Source organism: Galendromus occidentalis, unplaced genomic scaffold, assembly GCF_000255335.2.
Source record: "Galendromus occidentalis unplaced genomic scaffold, Mocc_1.1 scf7180000077459, whole genome shotgun sequence".
NCBI classification, from domain to species: Eukaryota; Metazoa; Arthropoda; class Arachnida; order Mesostigmata; family Phytoseiidae; genus Galendromus; species Galendromus occidentalis.
Genome location: NW_003805447.1, coordinates 134,570 through 158,230, shown reverse-complemented (window position 1 = coordinate 158,230; position 23,661 = coordinate 134,570). Strand labels below are relative to the sequence as shown.

General features: G+C 51.4%; 3 protein-coding genes and 1 pseudogene across 3 annotated transcripts in view; all 4 read left to right on the top strand.

Annotated features, from left to right (window-relative positions):
* Positions 1-6,921: 6,921 nt before the first annotated feature.
* Positions 6,922-8,432, top strand: LOC100902502 (uncharacterized). Its single transcript, XM_003744073.1, has 4 exons — positions 6,922-7,003; positions 7,137-7,332; positions 7,982-8,073; positions 8,188-8,432. Exons 2-4 carry the CDS (start codon positions 7,138-7,140, stop codon positions 8,309-8,311), a joined length of 411 nt encoding a protein of 136 aa, XP_003744121.1. The 5' UTR covers positions 6,922-7,003; position 7,137; the 3' UTR covers positions 8,312-8,432.
* Positions 8,433-9,398: 966 nt separating this feature from the next.
* On the top strand, positions 9,399-12,233 carry LOC100905288 (uncharacterized). The gene is made up of 4 exons (XM_003744091.2): positions 9,399-9,565; positions 11,339-11,470; positions 11,598-11,718; positions 11,904-12,233. The coding sequence occupies exons 1-4, from the start codon at positions 9,399-9,401 to the stop codon at positions 12,099-12,101; spliced, it is 618 nt and encodes a 205-aa protein (XP_003744139.1). The 3' UTR covers positions 12,102-12,233.
* A 7,869-nt stretch (positions 12,234-20,102) lies between these two features.
* Positions 20,103-21,359, top strand: LOC100905142 (mitochondrial coenzyme A transporter SLC25A42-like; annotated as a pseudogene).
* A 1,767-nt stretch (positions 21,360-23,126) lies between these two features.
* LOC100905002 (cytochrome P450 3A29-like) overlaps positions 23,127-23,661 on the top strand; it is a 1,796-nt gene continuing 1,261 nt past the window's right edge. The window contains 2 exon segments of the mRNA XM_029111665.1: positions 23,127-23,242; positions 23,359-23,661. The exon segment at positions 23,359-23,661 is cut by the window's right edge and continues 36 nt beyond it. Of these exon segments, the coding sequence (XP_028967498.1) occupies positions 23,174-23,242; positions 23,359-23,661 (372 nt within the window). The 5' untranslated portion in view covers positions 23,127-23,173.

Here is a 23,661-nt window from a genome sequence, read left to right as displayed (position 1 = left end):
ACTTCGCTCAAATATTGTGAATCGCCGCATCCGGAGACGAGCGATTGGTACCTCTGTTTCGTCCAATTCGCTGATCGTCTCCGCGCCAAGAATGGCCGGACGATTCACTCAGTGGAGACAAAGGGGAAGCAGATCGAGCTAGACTCACGAGCACATACCAGCTCAAACACGGAGTAGTAATTCTCAGATAATGTAAGCAAAGCCCTACTAATCATAAACCAACGCAGAGCGCGAGCTTTACAGGAGAAAATGGCGAGAAATTGTGAGACTCCTTCACGAAGCCCAGCCTAACCCATGACACCGCGAAGTTCGGTCGCTAAGGCTCCGGTGACGTCCATCGAGGAAGTTTTGTCGCGGACCACAGATCATGGAAACTTCCGAACGGAGAGTCGCGGACGAACATCGAGTGTTTAGGCGACCTCAGCCTCAAATTAGCGCCGACGGAAGCGGCTCTGGGATGTACAATCTCACGTGAACGCGTTAATGATGCAGCTTCGGGCCAAGATCGACCCTCGATATCTTGACGCACGGGGAAGATTTGAGGCTTCCTTGGAAACATTGGAGACTCGTCGTGCCGTCCTTGGACGGGAACGTCGGCAAGTAATTTTGACAAAAAATAAAATCATACGATCAGGCTGTCAAATACCCATCTGACATCCATCACCGCGGTCTTGACAGTCTCTTCTGGACACCTATGGTGTCAGAACTCAATGCCTGACATCGGAACACACTAATCACAGACGTCCTGTCGGCGCGGTCGGCATGGGCGGTGTGGCGTCGCGAGAGATGGGCAGTCATCTACACACAATCAAAAAGTTCCTGATCACAATGTATGCATTGCCCGGGAGAAACGATTGATTTCCCAACGCGCAATGACGGCACTTCACCCTCTCTCATCTGCAATCACAAACACGCCACGTAAAGCTCTATTATACGGAGCGAATGGCTAGGGTAAACATCGACAGCCATGTTGATCTTGAGGACTCGATGCTAGGAGCTGGGGCAGGATCACTTCATTCCTAGCTTACAGAAAACGTAGGGATTGCGAGGATAATTCAGGGCGTAATCTGTGGCAGAGACCGAGGGAAGACTATGATGCGGATCGGCGGGATCTTCCCGAGGCTCTGCGGCTGGATCATTTGTCTCACAATCAGCGTGAACCGATATCGTGGAAAAAACGATTTCATGCCTGATAATTTATCGATTTCCACCCGCATGAGAGGAAGCCCTCCTCCTTCAGAACCGACACTTAGAAGCGGCAAAAAATGACGAGGCAATATCTGCCACAAAAATTCGTTTCGCCGAATCGAGCTTCGCTTCTGCGGACATTTCAGGATTCTCCATCAGAAGACAAGGACACAGGTTTCCCCGGAGAAAATTCTCGTGGCCGGTCCAATGACTCCTGAATCTTTAATGATATGAAAAATGTCCGCATGGAAGTCCTTCTCATACCCAGCTGATTGAATTCTACGCCGCGTGGTTCCGAGGTGAATACAGCGATTCCTTTCCGGAGATCATTGAGATTCGTAATTTCGCCTAGCGATAAGAAGGATAAGCGAAGATCCGTACTAATTGAGCGATCACCACAAGACAACAAGCAGTCCCAGATCCCGGTCCATCATCCTTGCGCCAATCACAAGATCTTTGGAGGCCAAGACATTAGCAATGCGACTCTTGAATACTTATACTTACTCTTCAATACTTGCTGTCGCTTCGCGCGGGATCAAGACGTTCCAGAAACGAACCTCTCTCCGTCTCGTAATCCGTGAGTATTCCGCAAACTGATGTGCACACCTGACACACGCACCCACCTACAGAAGTTGACGAGGATACCTTCACGCGCGAGGCTTCGACTGAGCCAGTCGGTGGATGACTCACTCACGTAAGGAAAGGGTCGCAGTGAAGGCGGATCTCCTGACACCGCGTAGGTTTTGACACTCTGACGCGGTCCGAGCTCAGCATGAACAGCGCGCGTCTCCGGGGCAGCGTTCCGCTGAAAGGAAAGTCACCAATGTCAAAACGCGAAAGGGCCGTGGATCTAAGTTTCCGGAGTAAGATCGAGCAAAACCCGAGCTCGAGCGGAACTCGCAGTAATTCGGGCTCTGTCCTTGCCGGCGTAGGGTATGCTTTGCGTTTAGGGCGGAGTGCCAATCTGGGCATCCGTCCGAGATGTCATCGCTGCGTGGAGGTGTGTCCCCGCGAGTCCAAAAGGCATTTCCGTAATTACGTCGCATATCTATATTTACAGCTTCCCTCCCTGCCAGCTTCTAATCTCCAGCTCGTTTATTGCCCGCAGGGACAGCCAGGTGAGCGGGGATTAATTATATTCGATGAGGGTGTTTATTACCCGTGACGATCGATGCTGAATCTCCGGAGAGCATCGCAGGATTATGTGAACTCAAAAACGCGCACATATATTCCCTTGCCAAAGTGTCATGATACGAGGCACCCTCGATTTGTTTATCCGAATCTTTGTCGACGTCCACAGTGGGAGCTGAGCTCGGGTCAGCTCGAATATGGGTAATGGATGCAGAATGTGAACTTCTATACACAGGTGGGTCGCATCAGAAACCCTCAAGGGAATAGGGAATTCTGGGCCTTGAGGTGTTAGCTTAGACATCACAGTGGCCGCACTGAGAAGACGCACCGTCGTTGACTTTGAAGGCGCGATACATTGCGCGACTTGCCAAAATTCTGACCCATCTCACATCTACTAAAACGCTGAATCAACTCGCACTGGTTATCATTCGTCCGGTGACCGACGCCAGCGTCTCGTGTTCAATGAGTGATGCGGAATGATGTTAGGGGTAGAGGAATGAAGCCGGGGAGGGGTAGAGGAGGGATCGCGGGTGGCTCACGATCGAAGAACGCAAATCGTATTTCATCCCATCACGGCCCGTCTTTGACCCCCGATTGTCGGAAACGACGGGAGCGTATCGTGGAGGCGCGCTTAGCGATGAGGCTCAGTGCATTCCCCGCTTACTCTCTGTCTCGATTGTAGGGCTCGCCTGAAGCCATGTTCAACTCCGTCACATCGAGAGAACTTGTTTTCATTCGGGGCGTCTCGCTCCGGTCCCTTCTGGACGAGAGAACCCCTCTTTGGCGTCAGGCAGCGTAACAGCGTCATTTGAGACGATGTCGCATCACTCCAACGGACCATCCCATTTGTGAACGGGCTGTGCGCTGTCGAAACCTCGCACGGCGTCGAAGCGATGTGAATAGTAGGCTGACTGCTTCGAGCGCGCTCCGGATCATACAGGAACAGAATTTATTTACGACAGGAGTTTCACGATCAGCGAACAGGCGATGAATGGCTGAGGACGACCCGATAGTAGGGCGTCTGATTCCCAATGGACCCTGCACCAAAATGACTCCCGCATGAACACGAGTGATGTAATTCCAAAATAGACTAGAGAGCTATGCACGAGCCTCTCGTGGGCGCTTGCGAGGGAGAATGTGCCTTGAAGCCTCTGGAAGATGGCGGCTATTTGTCGAGCCGCCCACTCGTCTCCGTATAATCTGGCTTTCAGACTAATTTCATCCAAGTTCTGATCGTGGCAGGCTAAGTACGTTCCACTGACGAACTGAGTGAGCTGAGCATCTCGGCCGATGCAAATGAAATATTATGGCCGCCGGGAAACTCTCAAGCAATGGATCTAACGGTTCTCGAGATGAAGAACGATGATTACTCACTTTGTCCGCTCACAATTCGTCCCAACAAAGTCTTGAGAGCAGAGACGGAACCAGGTAAGTATCGATACCGCCAAGGTATGCTGTCTCTCCGATTCGGTCAACGCTGCGGAGTTCCCCACTGTGTGATATCGGAATACTTCGGTCCGAGAGAGCGAGCAGGGGGGTTCCCTCTTGGATAGTCCGTCCCTCAGATCAAGGCCCGCCGTATCGAATGCCTCCGCCTTGCTGCAGAAAGTGCGCGACGGGGAGCTGACAGAGAATCTCAAAAAAAAAATTGTCAAACTTCACGCGTTTTTCGATAACGATACCATATCGGTGATGAGAGCCAGGAGCCTCCAGGATCGAATATATTCGAATATTCCTCCAGGCTCCGCTTTCCGTGAGCGATCTGCGGATCCCCCCCTTAGTGTCTTAATCAGACCAAGAAAAATATCCGTTTTCTCGAACATTCCGTCTCAGACCTCTCGCCCTGTCGGAGCTTTTCTGCGTTTGCAGCGACGGTCAAGTTCCAGTGCGGAGGTTGAGCAGTCGGCATGCTGAAACTACATATCAGTTCCAAGACGGTCGTATGACTCTGTACTCGTGAGAGCGATGACACCTAGGCGCCACAGAGCTGGTTTTGCTCGGCGCGAACAAAAAGCCTTCACTGTCGATCGCTCCCGGTTCCATGTAATCTGGGTTATGGTACTTGTAACGAGAGTGATACCATTGTACATATGTATATTCGGTGAAAGCCGGTGATCAATTCTGCTGATTCTGGCGAAGCGGTTCAGCCAAAGCACTGACGCTTCGAATGGCCGATCGAGACGCAGACTGCGTGGCTGTCGAGCAACGGAGACAAGTGGAGAACGTACGTGACCCGAACATTATCCCTCATGCGCACTTTCCAATGAGGAGCTCTTCTAAATAGAGAGAGGCACTTGCCTAACTGCCCGAAACATAAGAGATCCTCTCAAGGAGTGGGCTTCGGACAACATTGGCGGTTGAACACGGTGCGCCCCGCAATAACGCTCCCGCCCATGGGAGTTGAGCCGTAAGCATCGTGGACATCTCGATCTCTCAAGATTCTGAGGCATGCTCGACAAATCTCTCATTCCATCTTGACCAAAGTTGATAAGCGGAAAAAACAAGACGCAACTCGAGACAGTGGCCCTGTCCCAATTAACCAATCGAGTGAGTTTCTTCAGGTCATGATCACTCGCGACTTTTCAAGCTTGTCGCGCGGTTCGTCGCCTCAGGTTATTTTTGATCTTGGGTCTCTTCTTGCGGATGGGTGAGCTTCGGAAACGGGTATGATTCGAATATCGTCAGCGAGCTTGAAAAAAATATCGAGGAAGCTAAGTTCAGTCACGATCTACCTACATCGGAAACCGTCGCAAATCGAACAAAAAGCGCCATTCCCGGCTCGTTGTATATCCAGAATCAAAACGGCGTTCTTTCAAATTCGTCAAGGCTGTTCCGCAATTTTCAGCTTTGCCCCATTGGTCGGGCCGTCAATTGTGGGTTCCGACGACGATTTCAGCTGCCCTGATGGTCGTTCCTTCTTGGTCATCGTCCATCTTTTGCGGCGTCTGCTGTATCGGTTACTGTCAGTGAAGTTACTCAGAAAAAAAATCATCATGGAGGCACAGCGGAGCTGAGGGTTACCTGCGAATGTTGTTCCATTCGAGCTGTTGCAAACCATCCGATCGGAGTTGGAGCTTGGAAGCATCGCAGTACGGCGCGTGAGAAACTCACTCGTCATCTCCGGATTGGTGCAGGAATGCGGGTCACATGGGGGCCTGATAAAGAATCGGAATCTTCACGTCATGTATTATGAGAGCCATGAATGTCAATCGGAAGTCCCGACGATTACGAGTCCCCCTTCCGGTCATATTCGATGAATTCTGCGCTGGAGATATGAGGCGTAGAACAAAAAAAATGCTTTCAAAAATTCGGAATCAGATGTGCATTCACTCCTTCATTCTCCCCTTCCTCATATAGACAGTATACTCACTGTTTCTCGAGGGTGCTGCCGGCGAGAACGGATTCATGGGTCGGACTGATTCAACAGGCTCCCGTCACTAGAATAAAAGATGTCTAGAAGTAGCTGAGGAAATCAGAGACAGATGCCTCGAATTCGGCACCCGAGACAACGGTACCCCAACTTTGAGTCCGCTTCCCGGGATTCCCGATTCGCTGTGAGCTCCGCACTCGGACTCCCTCCGATAAAATAGCGACGCTGCACTGGTTCATTCAATCGATGAGGAGCAGGATTGAATCTCGAGCTCGCAGGCGGTGTGACCTGAGAAGAGAATTCCACGCGGGCGGCCAGTGGACTCAAATCGGAGAGCCGCTTCAGAGGATTCGTGGCTCGGAGCCGGAACAGCGGACTTCGAGGGAGTTTGGAGGTCGAGGCAGAAGTGCAGGCCATAGTATACCAAAAAGCTCGAGCCTCGCCTCAACCTGATCAGTTTCAGGAATTCATCCAACGTGGAGGTTGCAGCATGATCTAGACCGGGGGAGCTCGACAGGCGACCTCCCTGCCTCAACGTAGCCTGGGCACGTCACCCCAAAGGGGGGGACAGGTCTGCACTTGTACAGATCATGTCGGAGCCGGCTCGTATTGACTTTCCGTGACAATTATAGTTTTGCGACCGATTGTCCACTCGTTCGCAACCTAATTCTGTTGGAGAAAAAGCATCGAGATCGCCGACTAGAGATAGCTTGCAGACGGTTTTAATAGAGTGATTCTCGCTGTTCTTCTTTTCTCTACACAGTGGAAGAAATTCGGGCTCGTTAGAGGCTTTGGAAGCCCTGTTTCGCCTGAAGATTTGGGGTCGAAATTCCATATCACTCAATATCCGTTTCAATCAAATCCCCTTGAGCGAACGGGATGAAGAAGCGTCGGGAACGACAAGTGGGAGTCTCACTGCTGTGAGTCACGTCAAGTAAATCAAGGTGACACCACCGACGACTTCCGAGCCTGGGACATGATGATGCAACAGCACGAGACCCTCGATAGGCTCAACACTGTTTTCTTCTCGGATATTGTACTCACGTCAATGAAATTACGATGAGAATCGTCGAGATGGTAATCATTGCGATGATGTTGATCCCGACGTGAGTTTCGCCCTGTGATGTCCCCATTCGATCGCTTCAGATAAGAATAGAAAACAAAAGGAGATCTCCACGGTACCCTTTAATCGACTTTCGACACCACTATATAAGCGATTCCTCCCTCTCTATGAGTGACGCCCAAAAGTGTCTCTCCACCATAGAGACCTCTGGAGATCAAGACGCATCGCTGAGTCGCGCATGAACCCGGCAAGTGAGTAGTTCTTTCTCCTCTGGAGCGTATTTCCCCCCCTTGACCGCTAGGATCGAAGAAAACCGATCGAAAGGGTTTGATCCTCGTGTGATTCAGTATTCCATTGATTGAACTGATCGATTCTCTTCTCCAGAATGAAAATGGGCGTGACACCTTTGGTGCTTGTCGTGAGCATCGCCTTCAGTCTGAATTGTGAGGTCGACGCTATGTGCCATGATGTCGCAAGCGCACTCGGGTCTTGGGTCGGTGATGGCTCTGCAGCTGCCTTGATCAAGACCAAGTGCGTAGGAATGAACCGCGGAACCAACAGTTGGCGTAAAGGAGCGAAGGTTCGTTCGCGACATGCCTTGAAGGCCTAACATTTAGGATCGGTATGAAAACTCGTTTCTCTTCCACCTCTCCGAGGGGGTGCGAGATCTTCGAGGAGCTATCTGAAATTATGAAGAATCATCACACCTCAGGAATAACACGCCTGCGCGTTGACCCTGAGGAATCTCACAGAGATTTGTCTCCGACTTCCCGCTTCAAAAATATTTCCGTCGGCATTCTACGGAGCTCCTGTGATCAGAATACATAGGAGAGATGGGGATTTCGTGAACGAGTGAAGCGTCCGCGTTGAACTAGGATCTTCATGATCGCACCATCGCGCGAGTCGTAAACAGGACGCCATCTCCTCGAGAATGATTAGGGGAATAAAATCAATCGAGGCCAATCGGTCGGTATTGGTCGTGCCGGGGAGACGAATAGAAGCCAATATCATCTCAGCTCACGTCTGAGGTTTTTTATCATCTGAGCTCACGCCCATGCTTCTTCAAAGCTTTCCCGAGTGTAGAATTCCGACGCGTTTCCTCGAAATCTCCGGGAAGTTGGGATGCGAACGAGATGCCAGGTTTGAGTGGATACATCTAGGGAAGCCATGGCAAGCATGACGCAATCGAGCGTATCGAACGATCGTATCTAAAATGAACAATATTCCAGGTCAGGGGGATCTGCAATTCGATTCCTCGGAGCACACCAGTAGCTACGTTCGTGGGCAAGAAGTTCCGCGGACACGCTGGAATTTTCGTGAGGTACTGAGGTCTTGAAGTTTCTTGCGCCGCGCCGGAAAAAAGGTTCCGCTCTGATCTTATTTGGAATTACAACAGGAGCATCAACGATGAAGAGCGCTATTCATTCAATTGCAGATGCAGTCGAGACGGCATTCACATCTACGACCAGACGCCCATGAGGACTCTCGGAATCCGAATGATTCCATGGCGTGGATCGATCGTCTCACGTAACGCTGAGAACTATTTCGTAATTCACTGACAGGAATAAGTGTCACCGCACTGTCCTTCGATGTGTATCTAGTCTGTAAATACACGCTGAAGCGTTGGGGGGAGGAGAGGTTTTCGTGGTACGATATCCAGGACTTCAGCTTCGTCGAGCTCAATATTCTCGGGTCGTATAATTTCGAGCAATAAACCTGTTCGTTCACAAATTGGTATTGATTCATGAGATCAGATGCATGCATTCTTCAGATGCGTTCACATGCTGCGTCATTTTTGTTGGCCACTCCGCCGGCGGGCGAGTGATCATTCCCTCGACCAGATTCATCGATCAATTATTCCTTCCATCATTCGATAGATGCGCGACTCTATGATATTCCGTCACAGGCAGGCAGTTTTCCAGTGGCTCGCCATTTCCTCTCGAGGGAGCTGCTCTCGCCGATAGATCTGACGCTTCCTGCGCCATGCAGTGGAGCCTCGTATGATTGAAGTGATACTCGCGGAATAAAGTTATATTGTTCGCATTTCTCCTCGAAGTCCCCCGAGAAAATTGACGCGCGTCGAATTCGTAGGATTCCAATATCCGATCTACCATAGTCCGGAAATTTAGTGAGTCACCCCCTGTCCGCCCTTTCTTTGGGCTCTCCTGTAGGGACAGCCAGCCATATTCACGCGTCGGTCGCGGCTGCACTCGAAGTTCTGTTTCTCCGTGCCTCGATAGGATCTTTCTCCAATAACAGACATCTCGGATTCGACCAACAAGAAAAGGGAAAGCACATTCTTTTTTCCAGTCGTCCGCCGTCTGGCACGGCCGGCCGCCGTTGTTAAAAGAATTCGCACTGTTCCGCTATTTAAAAGAAAGGACAAGGTGCGCTCTATCATAATCCTCGGATAAGACAACAACGACGGCGTCACCGAAAATAGGAGCGCCGTAGTGTTGTCCGGGTGTTCGACGCTCCAATCTTTTTGTTTCTACCCGATCGGCTGCTTCAGATCAACTTATTGACAGTTGGCGGAGACAGTCCTTTTTTTCGAGCACAGACAGACCGGGGATTGCGTTCATCGAGCAGAAAAGGTCGTGTGAGTGGAGTCAGCCAGTCGTCAGTGGAAAACGAAGCACACGCAGCATGGCGGCCGTATCCACCGGTGAGGAGGTGTCACTACCGGCCGGTGACGAGCTCGCCAATACAACTCCTTGCGGGGCGAGCGACACTGATGACCGCAAGCCGAATAATCCGCTCGAGCAGAGTCGAGTCAATCGCAAGGGAGGCCTCAATCAAGAGCTACGTGAAAGGTTAGCGACCATCCCGGCAGTTTTGCGCTGTATCAATAAGTCACCAATATCCAATAGGGCCATCCGCTAAGAGGGGGATCTTGGTTTGGATACGGACTTCCTCTTAATTATTATGATCATGATGATGATGAGTATATGAGTGCATCCGCCCATATTCGGTTCGAGAGGGGGATAATCTGCAGCCGATTCGCGTACGCCGCGCCAAACTCACTGACTGATTTCGTTGGGGTTGATAATCGAACACTTTTGTTTTTACTATTTCCATTTTTCCTTTTATCAGCTGGGGGGATGGAGCATCGATTGATGCATGCCCCTGGGGGACATCTGCCTAGAGCGGCGAGCATGCGGCGTGACTTGATCGCGTGTCGTCGATGGCATACCTACTTTCCTCCTGTAAAGCGTAGTCTGAAGCAATCATCCGCGCTCTGTCTACGTGAACTCCGTCCGTTCCACTATCCCATTCGCTTATTTTATGCTGTCGATATCCGATATGAGCCACAGAGACTGGCTGAGCCACATGCAGGACGATTCGGGCTTTGGGAACCGAAAACAACCGTCAATTCACCAACATCGTCGTTTCCGCGATTTTATGTATGTAGAATATCGAGGCATTTGAAATTCGAGAGTCTTCGCTCCGAGTGCTTCCAGTGCAGGCCCGATAGAAGAACTTCTCGGATTATCGTCAAACGCGGCCAAGCGCTTCAGGATGAGAAAATCTCTGTACCCTCTAGAATTTACGTCGCCGACCATGCTAGCCGATTGACGTTTCGGCTCGCTGCTCGCTTCCGGAATTCAGAGGGAGATTCCACTTTCGTTTCTTTCCTCGGCATCCAGACAGCCAATAGAGAGCCCTTCTCTTTACAAATGACTGACTATCGGCTTGGATTTCCGCTGGAAATCAGTAGCTTTACGTTGTTCTGGTAACTTCCCAATCCTACTCCGGGGTGATGGCAGCGAACAGCTAGAAGTCGAGCGCTTGAGCAAACGGGGATAGACTCAGGGCTTGAAGGGAGCTCGGTATGAAATTCTTCGATGAGCTGCGTGGCCACTCGTCCAGATCAGCTGGGGTGGGAATTGGCTCCTTCCCATTCCGAGAAAAGATGAAAGCGTTCACCATCCTCCACGACTCGAGCGCATCGATCGCGTTGATCGAGCATTATTTAAATAGTTGCAGTCCATCGAATCTCGTCCTCGGAACGTGGACCGACCTTCAATTGGGATCTTCTCGATTACGCTCGTGCTAGAGATCTTATTCGTTCTTGCTCTGCGAGGATCTCGCTTCAGCCGATCGGAAGAGTCCCGGAACTCTGTTTGCGAGCGTTCACCGAACTAACACGGACGGAGCAATAATAGGGAATCTCTTGTTCGAGACGTGTGGCATGCCGTGTTTGTTCACAGGAACTCGCGCAAGTTGTTCTCGCCCCGAGCAATCGACCACCCGGAACCCGTTGAGCAAACAGACCTCCGGCGGAGGGGGAATGGGAAACGAGGCTAACCTGCTATGCTTCAGCGCGAGCCGGCCGGTCAGAGTGGAAGTACTCCTCTGCTCGACGACCGATCGTGATTCAAAAAACTCTGCTTGGAGGCGTCTTCTGAGCCGTCACTCGTCGTTTTTGAGCGTCTCGTCAGACGCAGAACGCATTGTCGCCCCCTATTAGAGTCGGCGTAAATTGGAGCCATCCTCGCCGGAACTCTCCCTCCAGACTTCACTTTCCGCTGGTGTCCGAAGAGTGGATCGTGAATAATGATCAATTGTGGTATCCTCAATTTCAGGATCAAGCAGAAGTACCAGGCGAAGACTGTCAATCTTCTCGTCCGCTACAACAAATTGGGATCTCAATTCGCTGATTTTTCCAACAATGTTGCCTTCCTCAGCCGTTGTGCCAACATGTCAATGATACCCAAGTAAGCTTCTCCAGCAGACGTCCGATGCGCTCAACTCATCCACTTATCTAGGTGTCGCTTCACGAAGGTTCCACTCAACAAATGCATCCATCGAAGTCTCACACCGGTCGAAACCTTGGTTTTCCAGACTCCATCGCGTCTACAATCACGAAGTGCGGAACACCCGGGTCGTGGTCCGCATTCTTGATCAATGTAGCTACAAGATCCTCATGGCCGACCTCGATCACAATCGTCGGAGGAAGTACCAGGTTTGTGGAGCATCTTCGGATCCGAGATATCCGCTTTCCGTCCCCCCTAATTCCAAACCGACAAACATTCATATAGAAGAACATTCGGATGGGCTCTCTCTGGTCGAATTGTATACGTAGGGGATTGAGGGGTTCGACTTGACGCTCAGGCTCGGCGCGGGAATGACGGATGCGCTTATTCGCAGGTCAGGAAAAATCGAGAAAGCGTCGAGCATCGCTTGAGAGAGATCATGTCTGAAGAGGATTTCGATGAAATTCAAAAAATCTGTGCGGAGAACGAGGAGCAGCACTTCAGTGAAGTCAAGGAGAAGCAGCGCAGAGAGTTTTCTGAGCTCGTGGAGGAGTACAAGATCAACGAAACTGCGAGGTACAGCGATCATTAGATTCCATGTTCGGAAATCAGCGAATTCCAATCATATCATGTCGTCTCTATGGCTGGTGACCGGCTGTTCCGTTCACTGGACTCGAATTCGTAAACTGTCAGCGAGTAGCTGATCGGAATAGATGTTTATGTACAATTGTATTTGATTTCTATTCGAGTTGAAAGGCTCGGGAGATATTTGTCTTTTTATGTCTCTCTTTTCTGCTTGGTGTCCATGGCATATCGACGAGGCTCTCCCTCCTTCGAATTCTCTTGTAAGAATCTGATTTGCACGCACCATGCGAGAAGCGTGTGCTCCCACGGGGGAATGGATCACGATGAGCGAAATCGCCATAGCGCCGAGCCGATGCTCCGAAATTCTCCGCGGGAGTTCTGAGCTGCATCAATTTTCCCTGATTATGAGACGTCGTATACTGTCGCACTTTAGATGACCCGAAACGACTTCCGCGTGTGAGATCTCAAACGAAGTGTAGTACCGGAGCGGGCTGCTCTAATGGCGAGTTGGCGTATCGATGGCGGTCCGGATGTAGACTGAAGATCGGGAGCTCATGAGATGCGCGATGACCTCCGTAAGCTAGCCCTGTCGTTTTATGTGACATCATACGATTCACGATCGACATCATGTGCGATCGAAAGTACCACCGAGGGGTCGACTCCAGCAAGTTTCGTACAATTCCCACGACGGCTGTAATATTGACGCAGGGTAACAATGCTTCCCCCGCGAATGAGCTCTTGAAATGACCCCCTCGTCCTCGTATGTGCCAATATTCCAGAGCTTCCTGGGCCCTCGTAGACTGTCCATAAAATGAGAAGTGCTCGTCGTCCCAGAAAACCTGTTCATTAGGAACCCTGATTTCCGTGAGTCAAAGCGTCTCGTTTTGACGTTTCGCTCGCTACCGTCCTCTTTCTGCACTCCCCTTCCGCTGTCTGGTAACCCTGACTGAGCTCTTCGCTCGTTCGCCTGGTTGGCAACCAGGCTGCCACAATAGCGAGGGAGCGAATGGTTCACAGCAGGTCTGAAGTCCTAACTGAGGTATTGAATGAGCATCCGCTTTTCCACCTTATTCCACCCTTTACCCCCTCTGTGGCAGTCGCTACAGCAATCCGGTCTTCTGGGAATCCTACCCGCGAAAGTATTCTATGGCTTTCGGGTCCCGGCGCAGGGCAGATTTTTGAAGCGCTCCGAATTTCTGCGACGCAGTCGCTCCGTAAGGTTCCAAAACTCTTCGGGGTGGGAAGCTGTAATACCTGCGTTCCTTGATAGCTACAATAGAAAGCATCACGTCTTCGTCAATTACTCGTTGGCGTATCTCCACCTCTTGGAAATTCAAATCAGTATGATCTGAGGAAAGTTCACTGTTGATGATGAAAGTATGCTCACTTTCATGTCAGGATGTGAAGCTTTGTTCTTATCGCTGCGTGAGAGCGAGCAAGCTCTGAGCGGCCGACAAAAGGAGCCAGCAGGCGACGGCAGAAAAGCCAGTCGCCCCATATGAGGGTAATTTTTCGTACCAAGACAATACCCTGCAGCAACAGTTGACCTCTTTCTCTGTCTAGACTCGATTCATATATTGGCCCTCTACAAGCTCGGATAAAGTCCGCCCTCGCGGAATTGTGCGCGTATGCTCCCTCACAACGAGTAATCAGTGAACACCCATGCCTCATACTCAATCGCTCCTACGGGCAGCCTCCCTCATGCAGATTCGTTACCTATTTGAATCTAGCCGAGTTCATGAGACTCGGACTATTCATGAATGCTCAATACGATTACGTCCTACGAGGGGCGCAGCACTGAGTCTGAAGCTTTCCTGGTTCATCCTCCAGCGATCGGGGATGTGCTCAGCTCGACGGTAGAATAAGCCTTCCCTCGTCGCTCCTGATTATCGGAAACGACGCCGTCACTCTGGCAAATTCTGTAAGTATCAAGTTACCTTGCTCAAAACCGTGGTCGATGAGGGTACAAAAATAGTCCGAGCAGCAATGTCAGCAGACAGCAGATTCCTGATTTCTTTAGATATTTTTTCTCGGATCAAAACATGATTAAATTAGGCCACCGTCTCGCTCGTATGGCATCGATGATAATCCCTCCCTCGCTATCAGGACTCGCGGTTTCACTGCGGAATTCCTCGCCGGTTCCTAGGTAGATGCACGGCAAGACGCCGTTCTGACCCTGAGTTATTACGCCCCTATGGAGCCAGCGGTCTCATCAGTTCACCCACACCTAATTTGATACGGTGCGGTGGAGGGACGGCATGACCGACGCGAAGCCTCGACTTCCTCGCCTCAACATATTTTTCGGCTGAGCCGGGGAGGATAGATTCCTTGCTGGAGTGGGAAGGTGTCCTGTGGGAACCCGATCTCAAGGAACTTTCCCTCGATCGGAGAGAGGCAGGTCCACAAGTTTGCCGACAGGCGTGCTGAGCATTCCGATGTTATTCATAGACTGCCGCATCATATATCTGTGGGAAGGGGCGGCCGCCACAACTAGGATCGCTTGATGCTCCTGAGCAGAGATGTTGGATGGGAGCTCTGCTCAATTACATCATCAGCGTCCTCTTGTTTGGAAACAAAACTACATATGGCACGCTTCGAGTTTCCGAGCTGTCGTCCGCGCTCGTCGCTGGTCATCGTGCGTGAGATGGGGTACGTGCTCTCCGTGGCTCATATCCCAGGAATGCATTATCCGTCTTGTTTCTTGTTTCCTGATTCTGGCCTCGTGGTGACGATGCAAATGCTTCAAGCTCGAACAAAGCATCACGTTCAATTTCGAGTCTACACCCCCCACACGTAATGCCTCCGCCGTCCAAGCGCTTCCCCGCGCTTCCCAGATGACGCTCATCGAGATCTCCGCGGAGAGCTTTCCGGAATTGCTCCGTTCAATATACAAGCACATCTTGCGGGTGTCGACAATGGCTGGTGGAGGAAGTCCGCCTATTCAATGGAGATCTTGGGTATCGCGCGAGTTTTTGATTCTGCGGAATGGGAAACTGTGAACTTATCACCGAACGAGCTAAACGACTCAAAATCAGAACTATCTGGGTCAGGGACTCAGCCGAAGCGCTAAACCGAGACGCGATGTTAATCGAGTCGGAGAGAATCGAGCCAAGTCGGTGACCTCCGAGATCTTATCCGTTGCTCCTCTAAATCCTGCGCCCTCATATCGCTCGATATCTCAAGGAATGTTTTGAAGCGGTGCTCAAACTTTAGGAGAAGTCGTCCACCGACTTCAATCCTCGGAAATTCTTTCCCGATTCTGAGGTAATCAATTCACTACCCCGCTGGATCTGATCAGAGCCGCGGAGAGAGCCAAATCAAGTATGTACCGACAAAGAGAACACCAATGGAAGGCATACAAAGTAGGCTGATCGAAGAAGCGAGCATAGAAATCCTTTTAGAGTCCCTGTTCAACAAACCAATAAGTTTTTCCTCCTGGCTCGATTGAACAGAGATCCCACGTAAAGCCAATTTCCACGGAAGGACGGCCCGTGTCTTGGATTTACATTCCAATGATCAGACTTGGGAGGAAGTCTGGTCCATCCTTTCCCGGTGAAGGTTTCTTCCGAGGTTATGAATTCACGCGTTTGAAAGCGAGTTGCCACGGATGTCGAGCACCTTGTATTCGTTGCACACCGTGAGCACCCATGGAGGGAACCACTCCTGAGTATGATGAGCTCATAAGTGGACGAAAGCGGAAGACGACCGAGGTTGCGGCGGGACAAACATACAGGCGAACGCGTCATGGTCTGCGACGTGATAAGCTTCGACGCCGCATCCTGCTTCGCGTAAGAGCCGCTCGTTTCAGCTTCTTGCTGACAAAACCTGAGTTCGCAGCGATTCCCAGACTCGTGGACCGTCCTCAGCTCTGTTTCCACTCTTCGAGTCTCCGATCGAGCTGCTTCAGAGCTTGATTCAGCAGAGGGAATAGCATCTCTGTCCGTCTCGATACGCCGATATAAGATCTCTTGACGTAGAACTGGGACGGCGAATCTGCGGGGCTGATTTTTCGGATCACGGATGGCGGAAGGTGGGTTGGGCTCGTACGCCACCAAAAGTGTGTGACGAAAATAGGGAACGAAGCTTGACCATTTTTAACTTCCCACAGCTCAGTCTCACCTACACCGATCGACGCCCGCTAGGTGTCATCGGATACCAACGCGGGACATTGGCTTCATATGATCCCTACAGATTCCCCCCGCGCGCAGGTCAATCACTCGCCCCCGAATGACGCCCCATCAAAGATCAGAATTCGCCCGTGAACCGTGAATATGGTGGCTGCTTGGGAGAGGGCGATTTCGATTTCCCAGCGCGCGGACTGGCCCAACGACTAGAGCAATACTTCTCAACGGCCAGCTATCAGCGTGCCAGGAGATGAGAGATTCGACCGAAGCTTTAGGCTCAATCTTGATTGGGTAAAGGCCAGCAGCCTCAAGTTCAGCTTGCGCAAGAACAATCTATGTTTATACTCTGCGCTGACGTGAGCTCAAATTCCGGCTCCGCTCAGATTGACTCTGCGCTCGAATTCACTTACGCTAGAAACTCACGAAGCACACATTCAAGGAAACCAGAAATCATCGAAGACGTTTCAGGTCCCCACCTACGGTAGTGTCACTGACACTGCCTGCGGGTATTTTTTTGCGCTCGGGCATCCGCTCGGATAAATATCCCTAATCTTCGTGTGAATGATGGATTCGCTGTCATTCGAAATTTATTCTTCGACTGTTTCTCGGCGTGACTATTTCACGCGGTCTCATCGACCCTCCTTCATGGATCCCTCTTTCGATTCGTTCTGTGTTTCTTAATGCCGCCCAGCGTAAGGCGGTTCGACGACTACGTCTGCGGCTTGATGATGAGCCGACCAGAGCAAGCGCGTGAAAGCTCCGTCCAGTCAAGTCCAGTTTATCGGAACCTACTTTGCCGTTTGGTACCAAGGGTACGCCAGATCCATGCGCGAACATATAGGGAGTCGGTCCATGGCTATCAGGAGCAGCGAGGAAGCCGGCGGGCAACTCTCGGGAATCTCATATGAGAGATCGCTGCCCGCCCGAACCATATGAAACACTCGACTCAATTACGTGAGGCGGACTGCTAGAGGCATTCTCTCTCTCGGTGCCGAATGCTTGGGGTCTGTCTCTTTTTCTCGCGGTCGGGCCGCAATACTACGGGACCTCTCCACCAAGCTCAAGCATTCGCTCTGAGGGAGATATTTCACTCGTTATCTCCGTGCCAGGCAGACGTTATCCAGGAAGGAAGAAGTCGATTACGTATCCGCATTCAGACTCGCGGTGTATATCTTTGTATTCATTGTATGATATAGATACATTCATCATGGATACATGTATATGCCGTGAATATTTTAGTACAAGCCCCTCCCAAGCCCGTCTCGGACAGCAGCTCTTAAGGGGAATCGAACCAGGTTCCACAGAAGCTCTGCTCCGGAGCATACCTCGAGTTTCAGAAGTCACGCGAAATCTTGCTTTCTGGAGTCTCTCCTTCCTAATCACCGTCATGCGACACCGCGCGTAGAAGCATGAGGAACTCCCCTGTAATACACCTCCCCCCCCAATATAAACCCATCTCCAATAGAAGCCCCTCTCCGACGGGGTTTGAAATCATAGAAGCCCGGGCTCGTATATCAGAATATTCACGGTATTTACTGTATGAATCTCGTTCGTGGCGGATGATATTCCTGCTATGACCATTCTCAGCCGTGCAGAAATGTACAAAACGCTAATTCAGAACAAGCAGCTGCGTTCGACCAGCCTCGCGATCCCCATCCAGTTAGGGTTCCAGGTTCCGAGATTCTCGGCTTTCTATGGATAGAGGGGTGAAAACATTTCCGCCCATCAGAAGGAAGGGTAAGAGCCATCATTGTGCGTTGTATCACCGTCCTGGCTCGTGAGGACCTCTCTCGTATTTGGGAGGTCCAACGACGTTCAGGCTAGCTTGTCTAGGAGCCCTACGGAGTCTCGTTTCAATGGTGTACGGTGGAACATCAGCTCCTGCTTGACGCCATTACTTATTTTATAAGCCATTAGATTTTTTTTCACTCTGTCCATGTTCTCCTTGAGTGAAAGGAATCGTTTCTACCCTGCTCGTCCACCTTCCTCGATCGGTTCCAAAATCAAGACGGATCGCTAGTCGTGTTAGTTGCAGAGACGAGAGCAGAAGAAAAGAGTGCGAGGAGCGGGGACCGACCTCGCTAAAAGCAGCCGTCTCTCGGCTTTCTTCTATCCGGTACCGTGTCTCGCCACCGCCCGAGGAGACGATGCCAAGACTCCGGTGACCTTGTCCCATGAGAGGGAGGAGAATTCCGACTGCCTGAGTGACCGGCGAGGCCGGGGGCAGTCGAAACCAAGCGTGAGATTCGGATGTTTTGAGGCTGCTCTAAGCTTGTCCCGGGAAGGAATTTCTGGTTCGATGTCACCGTGATCCTTCAATGAGCTCAAGACGGAGGGGGTTTTCCCCTCCCTGGATCTCGTGATCCTCTGAGCTAATCCTCGATTTTCCTTCGAGCCTCCAAGTGATTAGATTACCTTGTACATGACGGTGTGCTGTGGAGGAGTCTTTTTGACGTCATGGCGGAGATTCCTGGCAGCTAGTGAAGAGTCAGCGAGCGGGGAAACAAGTCCGCTGTCAGACCGCTGCGTTGACGGAACAAGCGATCCTTCAGCTATGTCCGGCATCGGGGAATTATTGTTGGACAGCGTAGTTGCCATCCGTGATCAGAGCTCGCCTGTTCTCCTGCCTGCCTGTCCGTCGGTCCGACTCCGGCCAGCCGGAGAAGGGGCAAGGCTTCCGCGTCGACACGCCCGACGACGGCAAAAGCTTCATCAACATAAAAGCATACAGGAACAAGACAGTGATTATATTCGAGAAGGATCGGGATGATGATCATGACCCTGGTGACGACGAAACGCCTCAAGTGGCTGCTCTCGGGCTTATTGTCCTTCCGCTGTGCTTGGCGCCGTGCAGGCACAGTTCCCGGGAGGAAAGCGAATATCAGAGAAACTCGAATCTCTTTCGCTATTCCTGTGCTCCGTGGGATTCGGAAGGTCGTCGTAATCGGTTTCCTGCGAGCTTGTCTATCATCATCGACATCAGAGAGAGATCTTGTGCCTCTAGCATCCGTCCGACAGTCCCGATATTACGGCATTCCACGGCGAATTCGCGATGAGTTCTATTCGCAATGTTCGATCAGGGGCCGTCCTCTACGACAAACGAATCAGCCCCCAAAATCTTCATCCCGATGACTGACTTCTGCTCGGGAATAAGTATGCAATCTCGACTTCTTCTCCAGAAGCAACGAGACAAGGGCTGTCAGCTGCATATTCGTCCGCCTCTACTACTTTTCCCCATCATGGGAGTCGTACTCGTAGTCTGAGACTTCCTCACAGCCGTGTGCTGCCTGCGGTCTATCTTCCCGACTTTCATGTTCGGTCTGTTGGACCTGAAATGCCAACAACCGACACGCGACGGTGTTTTCCACAACTAGTGCCTGCGGTGTCGCGTCGGAGCAATTTGGGGTTACCTCGGAGCACGGCGAGACTGATTTTCGTCCATGTAGAGATGATTGACAGATTCAAGCGAGCGATCCTGATGAGTCAGATGAGGAGCAGTTATTCTGCTCGGGGAAGGTGCGGCGACGCCCGGTCGACTTCCGAGAGCGATGTTGACGATTGACGCGTCACTTGGCACGAGCTTTTCGTAGGAAAACCAAGATTTCTTCGGATCGAAGCACAGCCAAGGTTCAAGGTCTCGGTTACGGGTATCGTTTCTCACGTCCAACAGGAAATTCCGCGAGGAATAATTCGCCGGCGGCCGGCATCAAATCAACGCCGCCTCTGGAACGAGCGGCGTCGTCGCGCCTGTGCACGTCATATAGTTTACCGAGATAATATTATTCAATATCGAAGGCAGGGTACATGTAGGATTAAACCCCAGTCTGAAGATTTACGAGTTCGAGGAGCGAGGGCTGTAGCGCACCGTTGTGACTGTCGGGAAAATGAGAGAGGGGGACACCCCTTCTGCGAAGGTGAAAGGTAAAGAGAAAATTTCGAGCTCTGCGAGGGAAAGATCGCGAAGGACCGAGACGCTGATGGAAGTACCTTCGAGAACGAGAGGTAGAGCTTGTACCATCCAGATATTAGGGTCGTTGTGCTCATGAGAGTCAACAGCTCGGCTTTCGGCCCGGGCTGTCGTCATAGTGGCGCGAGAACTCGGCTACGATGGCCAGGGTTATCCCCTACGCAGCTCTGCAATATTCCTGCCACGAACAAGACAAGATATTGCTCAAGGTAGAGACGACCGAACAGCGCGCTCAAAAGCACGGCACATGTTTCATTGCGGGTAAGTGATCTATCGGATTTAAGGAGCTGTCGCCATCCATCTGAACTGATGAGTCGATGACCCTCCTGATTTCGTCGACTTCTCCCGGGGGACGCTATTCGCGGACATTTTCTACGCATTGATGTTGAGAATTTGATCATTTCTTCCCCAGGAAGCATAGCAGGAATCACCGCTGCTTCAGTGACCTACGCGTTGGATCTAGCCAGAGCTCGAATGGCGGTTTCTCGCTGCGAAACGTACGAAAATCTGGGTGAGTCTCCGGAGCTCTCCTTTTAAATCTTTGCATCTCTTTTGTTTCTCCTTGAGCTATCCATCCGGAATTTTGATCATTCCCGATTCAGATTTGACGCTCTTTCCGCCATCCAACAGGTGAAGTCTTCCTGAAGATATGGAAGAACGAAGGACCGCAAGCCCTCTACCGAGGCTTCGTTCCCTCGTTACTCGGAGGTGATCCCATACGCAGGAACGAGTTTCTCTAGATACGAGTTCCTGTTACGTCATCGTTCGACTCAACTCAACCTATCCAGCGAGAAAGAAATAGGCCAATTACATTCCATGGAACGGCTAATTTTCGTGGCGATCGCCGGTCTCTTGGGTCAGAGCACATCGTATCCTCTCGATAGTAAGAGGAGGAGAATGCAAACGTTCAGACTGACGGGTGAATGCATGACCCCTGTCGTTACAATCGACACCCGCTGCCTCTCATTGTCAGTTCGAGTTGACATCGGGTTGCGCCGCAGGTCAAAAATACAAAACCATCCGAGGGACGATACTGCACATCAGGAAGCACGGAGGCCCACGCCGAGAACTTTGCAAGCGATTAAGCTCGAATTGGATCAAAGGGCCCCCTGCGACGGGCACGTATTCCACGGTGTACGACATCATCAAACACTTCCTCGATCATCACACATGAGGTTTCGAACCTGACTTGGTCTGTGTAGCCAAGCATCCCAAGCATCTGCGGATAAAACGAAGAAACAGTTCTCCGCACAAGACCGAGTTTAGCTGCTTCGAGGGCGATACGGCCCCCGTAGAAGAGTTCTCCGTTGGTCTCGCCCCCCGCCGCGGGACCGATTTGTAATTTCTCGTCCCAGGTATACTAAGGCGAAGAGTCATTATTCCGAAAAGCTCAGATGACTCTAGCGAAAGTTTAGTTTATGATAAAAGAGCGGAATAAACACTGTTATACCAAGCCATTGAGCTCGATTTCTCCTCTTTGCCGCGTACCTCTCTCTCGAACGAGTAACCCCGAGTCTTCAGTCTTCAGGAGGGCACCGGAATCCCCGAATGCAAAAGACGAAGTTGTGGTTTGTGGAGCCGCGGAGAGATTTGGCGGGCGATGATGGCGCCCTGCTAGGCTGGGTCGAGGCCGAGCAGTGAGCACCCAATGTATCGACGACATCGTGGAGCTGACTCGAGTCGTCTCCCGCCGAAGCAGCGTCCCGTCGAAAATGCACATAGAGTCGAGCTTGTGGAGCTCTGGGCTTGCGGGGTACTCGTCGTCTATTCGGAGCCGACGCTGGAGCCTAGTCCCGCGAGGGGGCACTCACTGAACGACCGCTCGTTCCAGCGCCAATGATAGCTAGAATCATACGATGAGACGTACGAAGCACCTAACGCTGGAGATATACATAATACTATGAGCAGGCCGAGGGAATCGTTCTGGTCTGGAGTCCATTTTCTCCGCTCCCTCACTCGATGAACGAGTTCTCCATAATAAAATCCCGCGTCTCGCCCGTGAGGTGATTGCTGCCATCATTCAAGCTTGGTCGACCTTTGTCCCGAGCTAAGAATAGGTCCCTCTCGGATGTAGGGAATGCGATCTCAAATCGGATCGATCTTATCCAAAATGTTTGCGCGGAACCGATTGAGCGGTACCCAAGGTTGACTGCGGCCAGCTGACTCCCGCCGCCGTGCCGGAGGAGTGAGCACACAGTCGGGAGCGATCCCATGCTGTACTGTGGACTCTTTCCCCTTGTTTACGGCAGCACCGTCGGGACCAGCAGTAATCGATCCAGCTGTCTTCCCACGAGCGCCACGAGCCGAGTGCGAGTAAAATAGAACGGACATTGACGCGAATCGTATTTTCTGCTTCGGGGCAGTTCTTATGGTTCGTAAACCCGAGCCGGTGGAATACATGATTCTGCAGTCCTAAATCAAAGTTCCTTCTTCGTCTTCGGCGGAATCCGAGACTCAGCTGCTCTGGTACTCTCTCCGGTCTCGTGACTTAGATCTCCAGGCACCACAGGGAAAGATACTGGGAAAAACTCGAAGTAGAAGATTCCCGCCGTACCAATATGGGTTTCCCAGGAACAGCAGTGTGAGACGGAGAACTGAGTTCGTTCTATGCCGACAGCAGAACCCGATCTCCGCGGACTTCGACAGGAATGGGTTTCGTGGAGCTCGCGACTTCCATGCTCGGCTATTTCGGCGGCGTGCTGCTCTTGTCCGTAGCCACGCTTTCGGGACTCTGGCTCTTGAGGAGACATTTCGTTGAGCATCAGTTCTTCAAGAAACATGGAATCGATGGACCCAAGCCCGATCTCTTGTTCGGTGAGTTCGATCAACATCTCCGAGCGGGGAGCCTCATCCAAATCTTACAAGCTCCGAGCGAAGAGCTATATTGATCCGCGTTATCGCCTCCATTCCAGGCAATTATCTACAACTTAAAAAGATAGGGTCCATCTACTCTCCGAATGGATCGCCAAGTATGGCGACCACTTCGGGATGTACAACGGCGCCGAGCCCGTAATCATTTGCAGTGACCTCGATACAATCAAAGAAGTTCTCGTGAAGGTTTGTCGGGAAAAGTCTCAATTTACATGAGGCGCATCTCCTCACCGTATCGATGTTGCAGGCACTGAACAAAGACTGTTCTTTCTGAAATTCAGTTTTTTTTTCGTCACTCGCAGGAAGCTGCGACATTCGTGGATCGCCCCGGAGGTGCAATGAACGAGGAGCCCTTCAGGAGCTCCATCCTGTTTCTGAAAGGCGAAAAATGGAAGTCTGTTCGAAGTGTCATGACTCCCTCGTTCAGTGCTGCGAAGATGCGGTTGATGAAAGATCTCATCCAGGAGTGCGTCACAATATTCGTGGACATCGTGAAAGAGAAAGCCGCCACCGGTGAAACTTTCGACATGAGCCACGTAGCTGAAGGTCTAACTCTGGACGTCATCGCTCGTTGTGCTCTAGCCATGAACACCGACTGTCAGCGC

Bases quoted from the DNA above. Each gene is read 5' to 3' on its own strand.
- LOC100902502 (XM_003744073.1), top strand. From the start codon at position 7,138: ATGAAAATGGGCGTGACACCTTTGGTGCTTGTCGTGAGCATCGCCTTC. The intron at 7,333-7,981 runs GTTCGTTCGCGA...ACAATATTCCAG, and splicing joins GTTGGCGTAAAGGAGCGAAG to GTCAGGGGGATCTGCAATTC. The intron at 8,074-8,187 runs GTACTGAGGTCT...ATTCAATTGCAG, and splicing joins CACGCTGGAATTTTCGTGAG to ATGCAGTCGAGACGGCATTC.
- LOC100905288 (XM_003744091.2), top strand. From the start codon at position 9,399: ATGGCGGCCGTATCCACCGGTGAGGAGGTGTCACTACCGGCCGGTGAC. The intron at 11,471-11,597 runs GTAAGCTTCTCC...TTGGTTTTCCAG, and splicing joins AACATGTCAATGATACCCAA to ACTCCATCGCGTCTACAATC. The intron at 11,719-11,903 runs GTTTGTGGAGCA...GCTTATTCGCAG, and splicing joins ATCGTCGGAGGAAGTACCAG to GTCAGGAAAAATCGAGAAAG.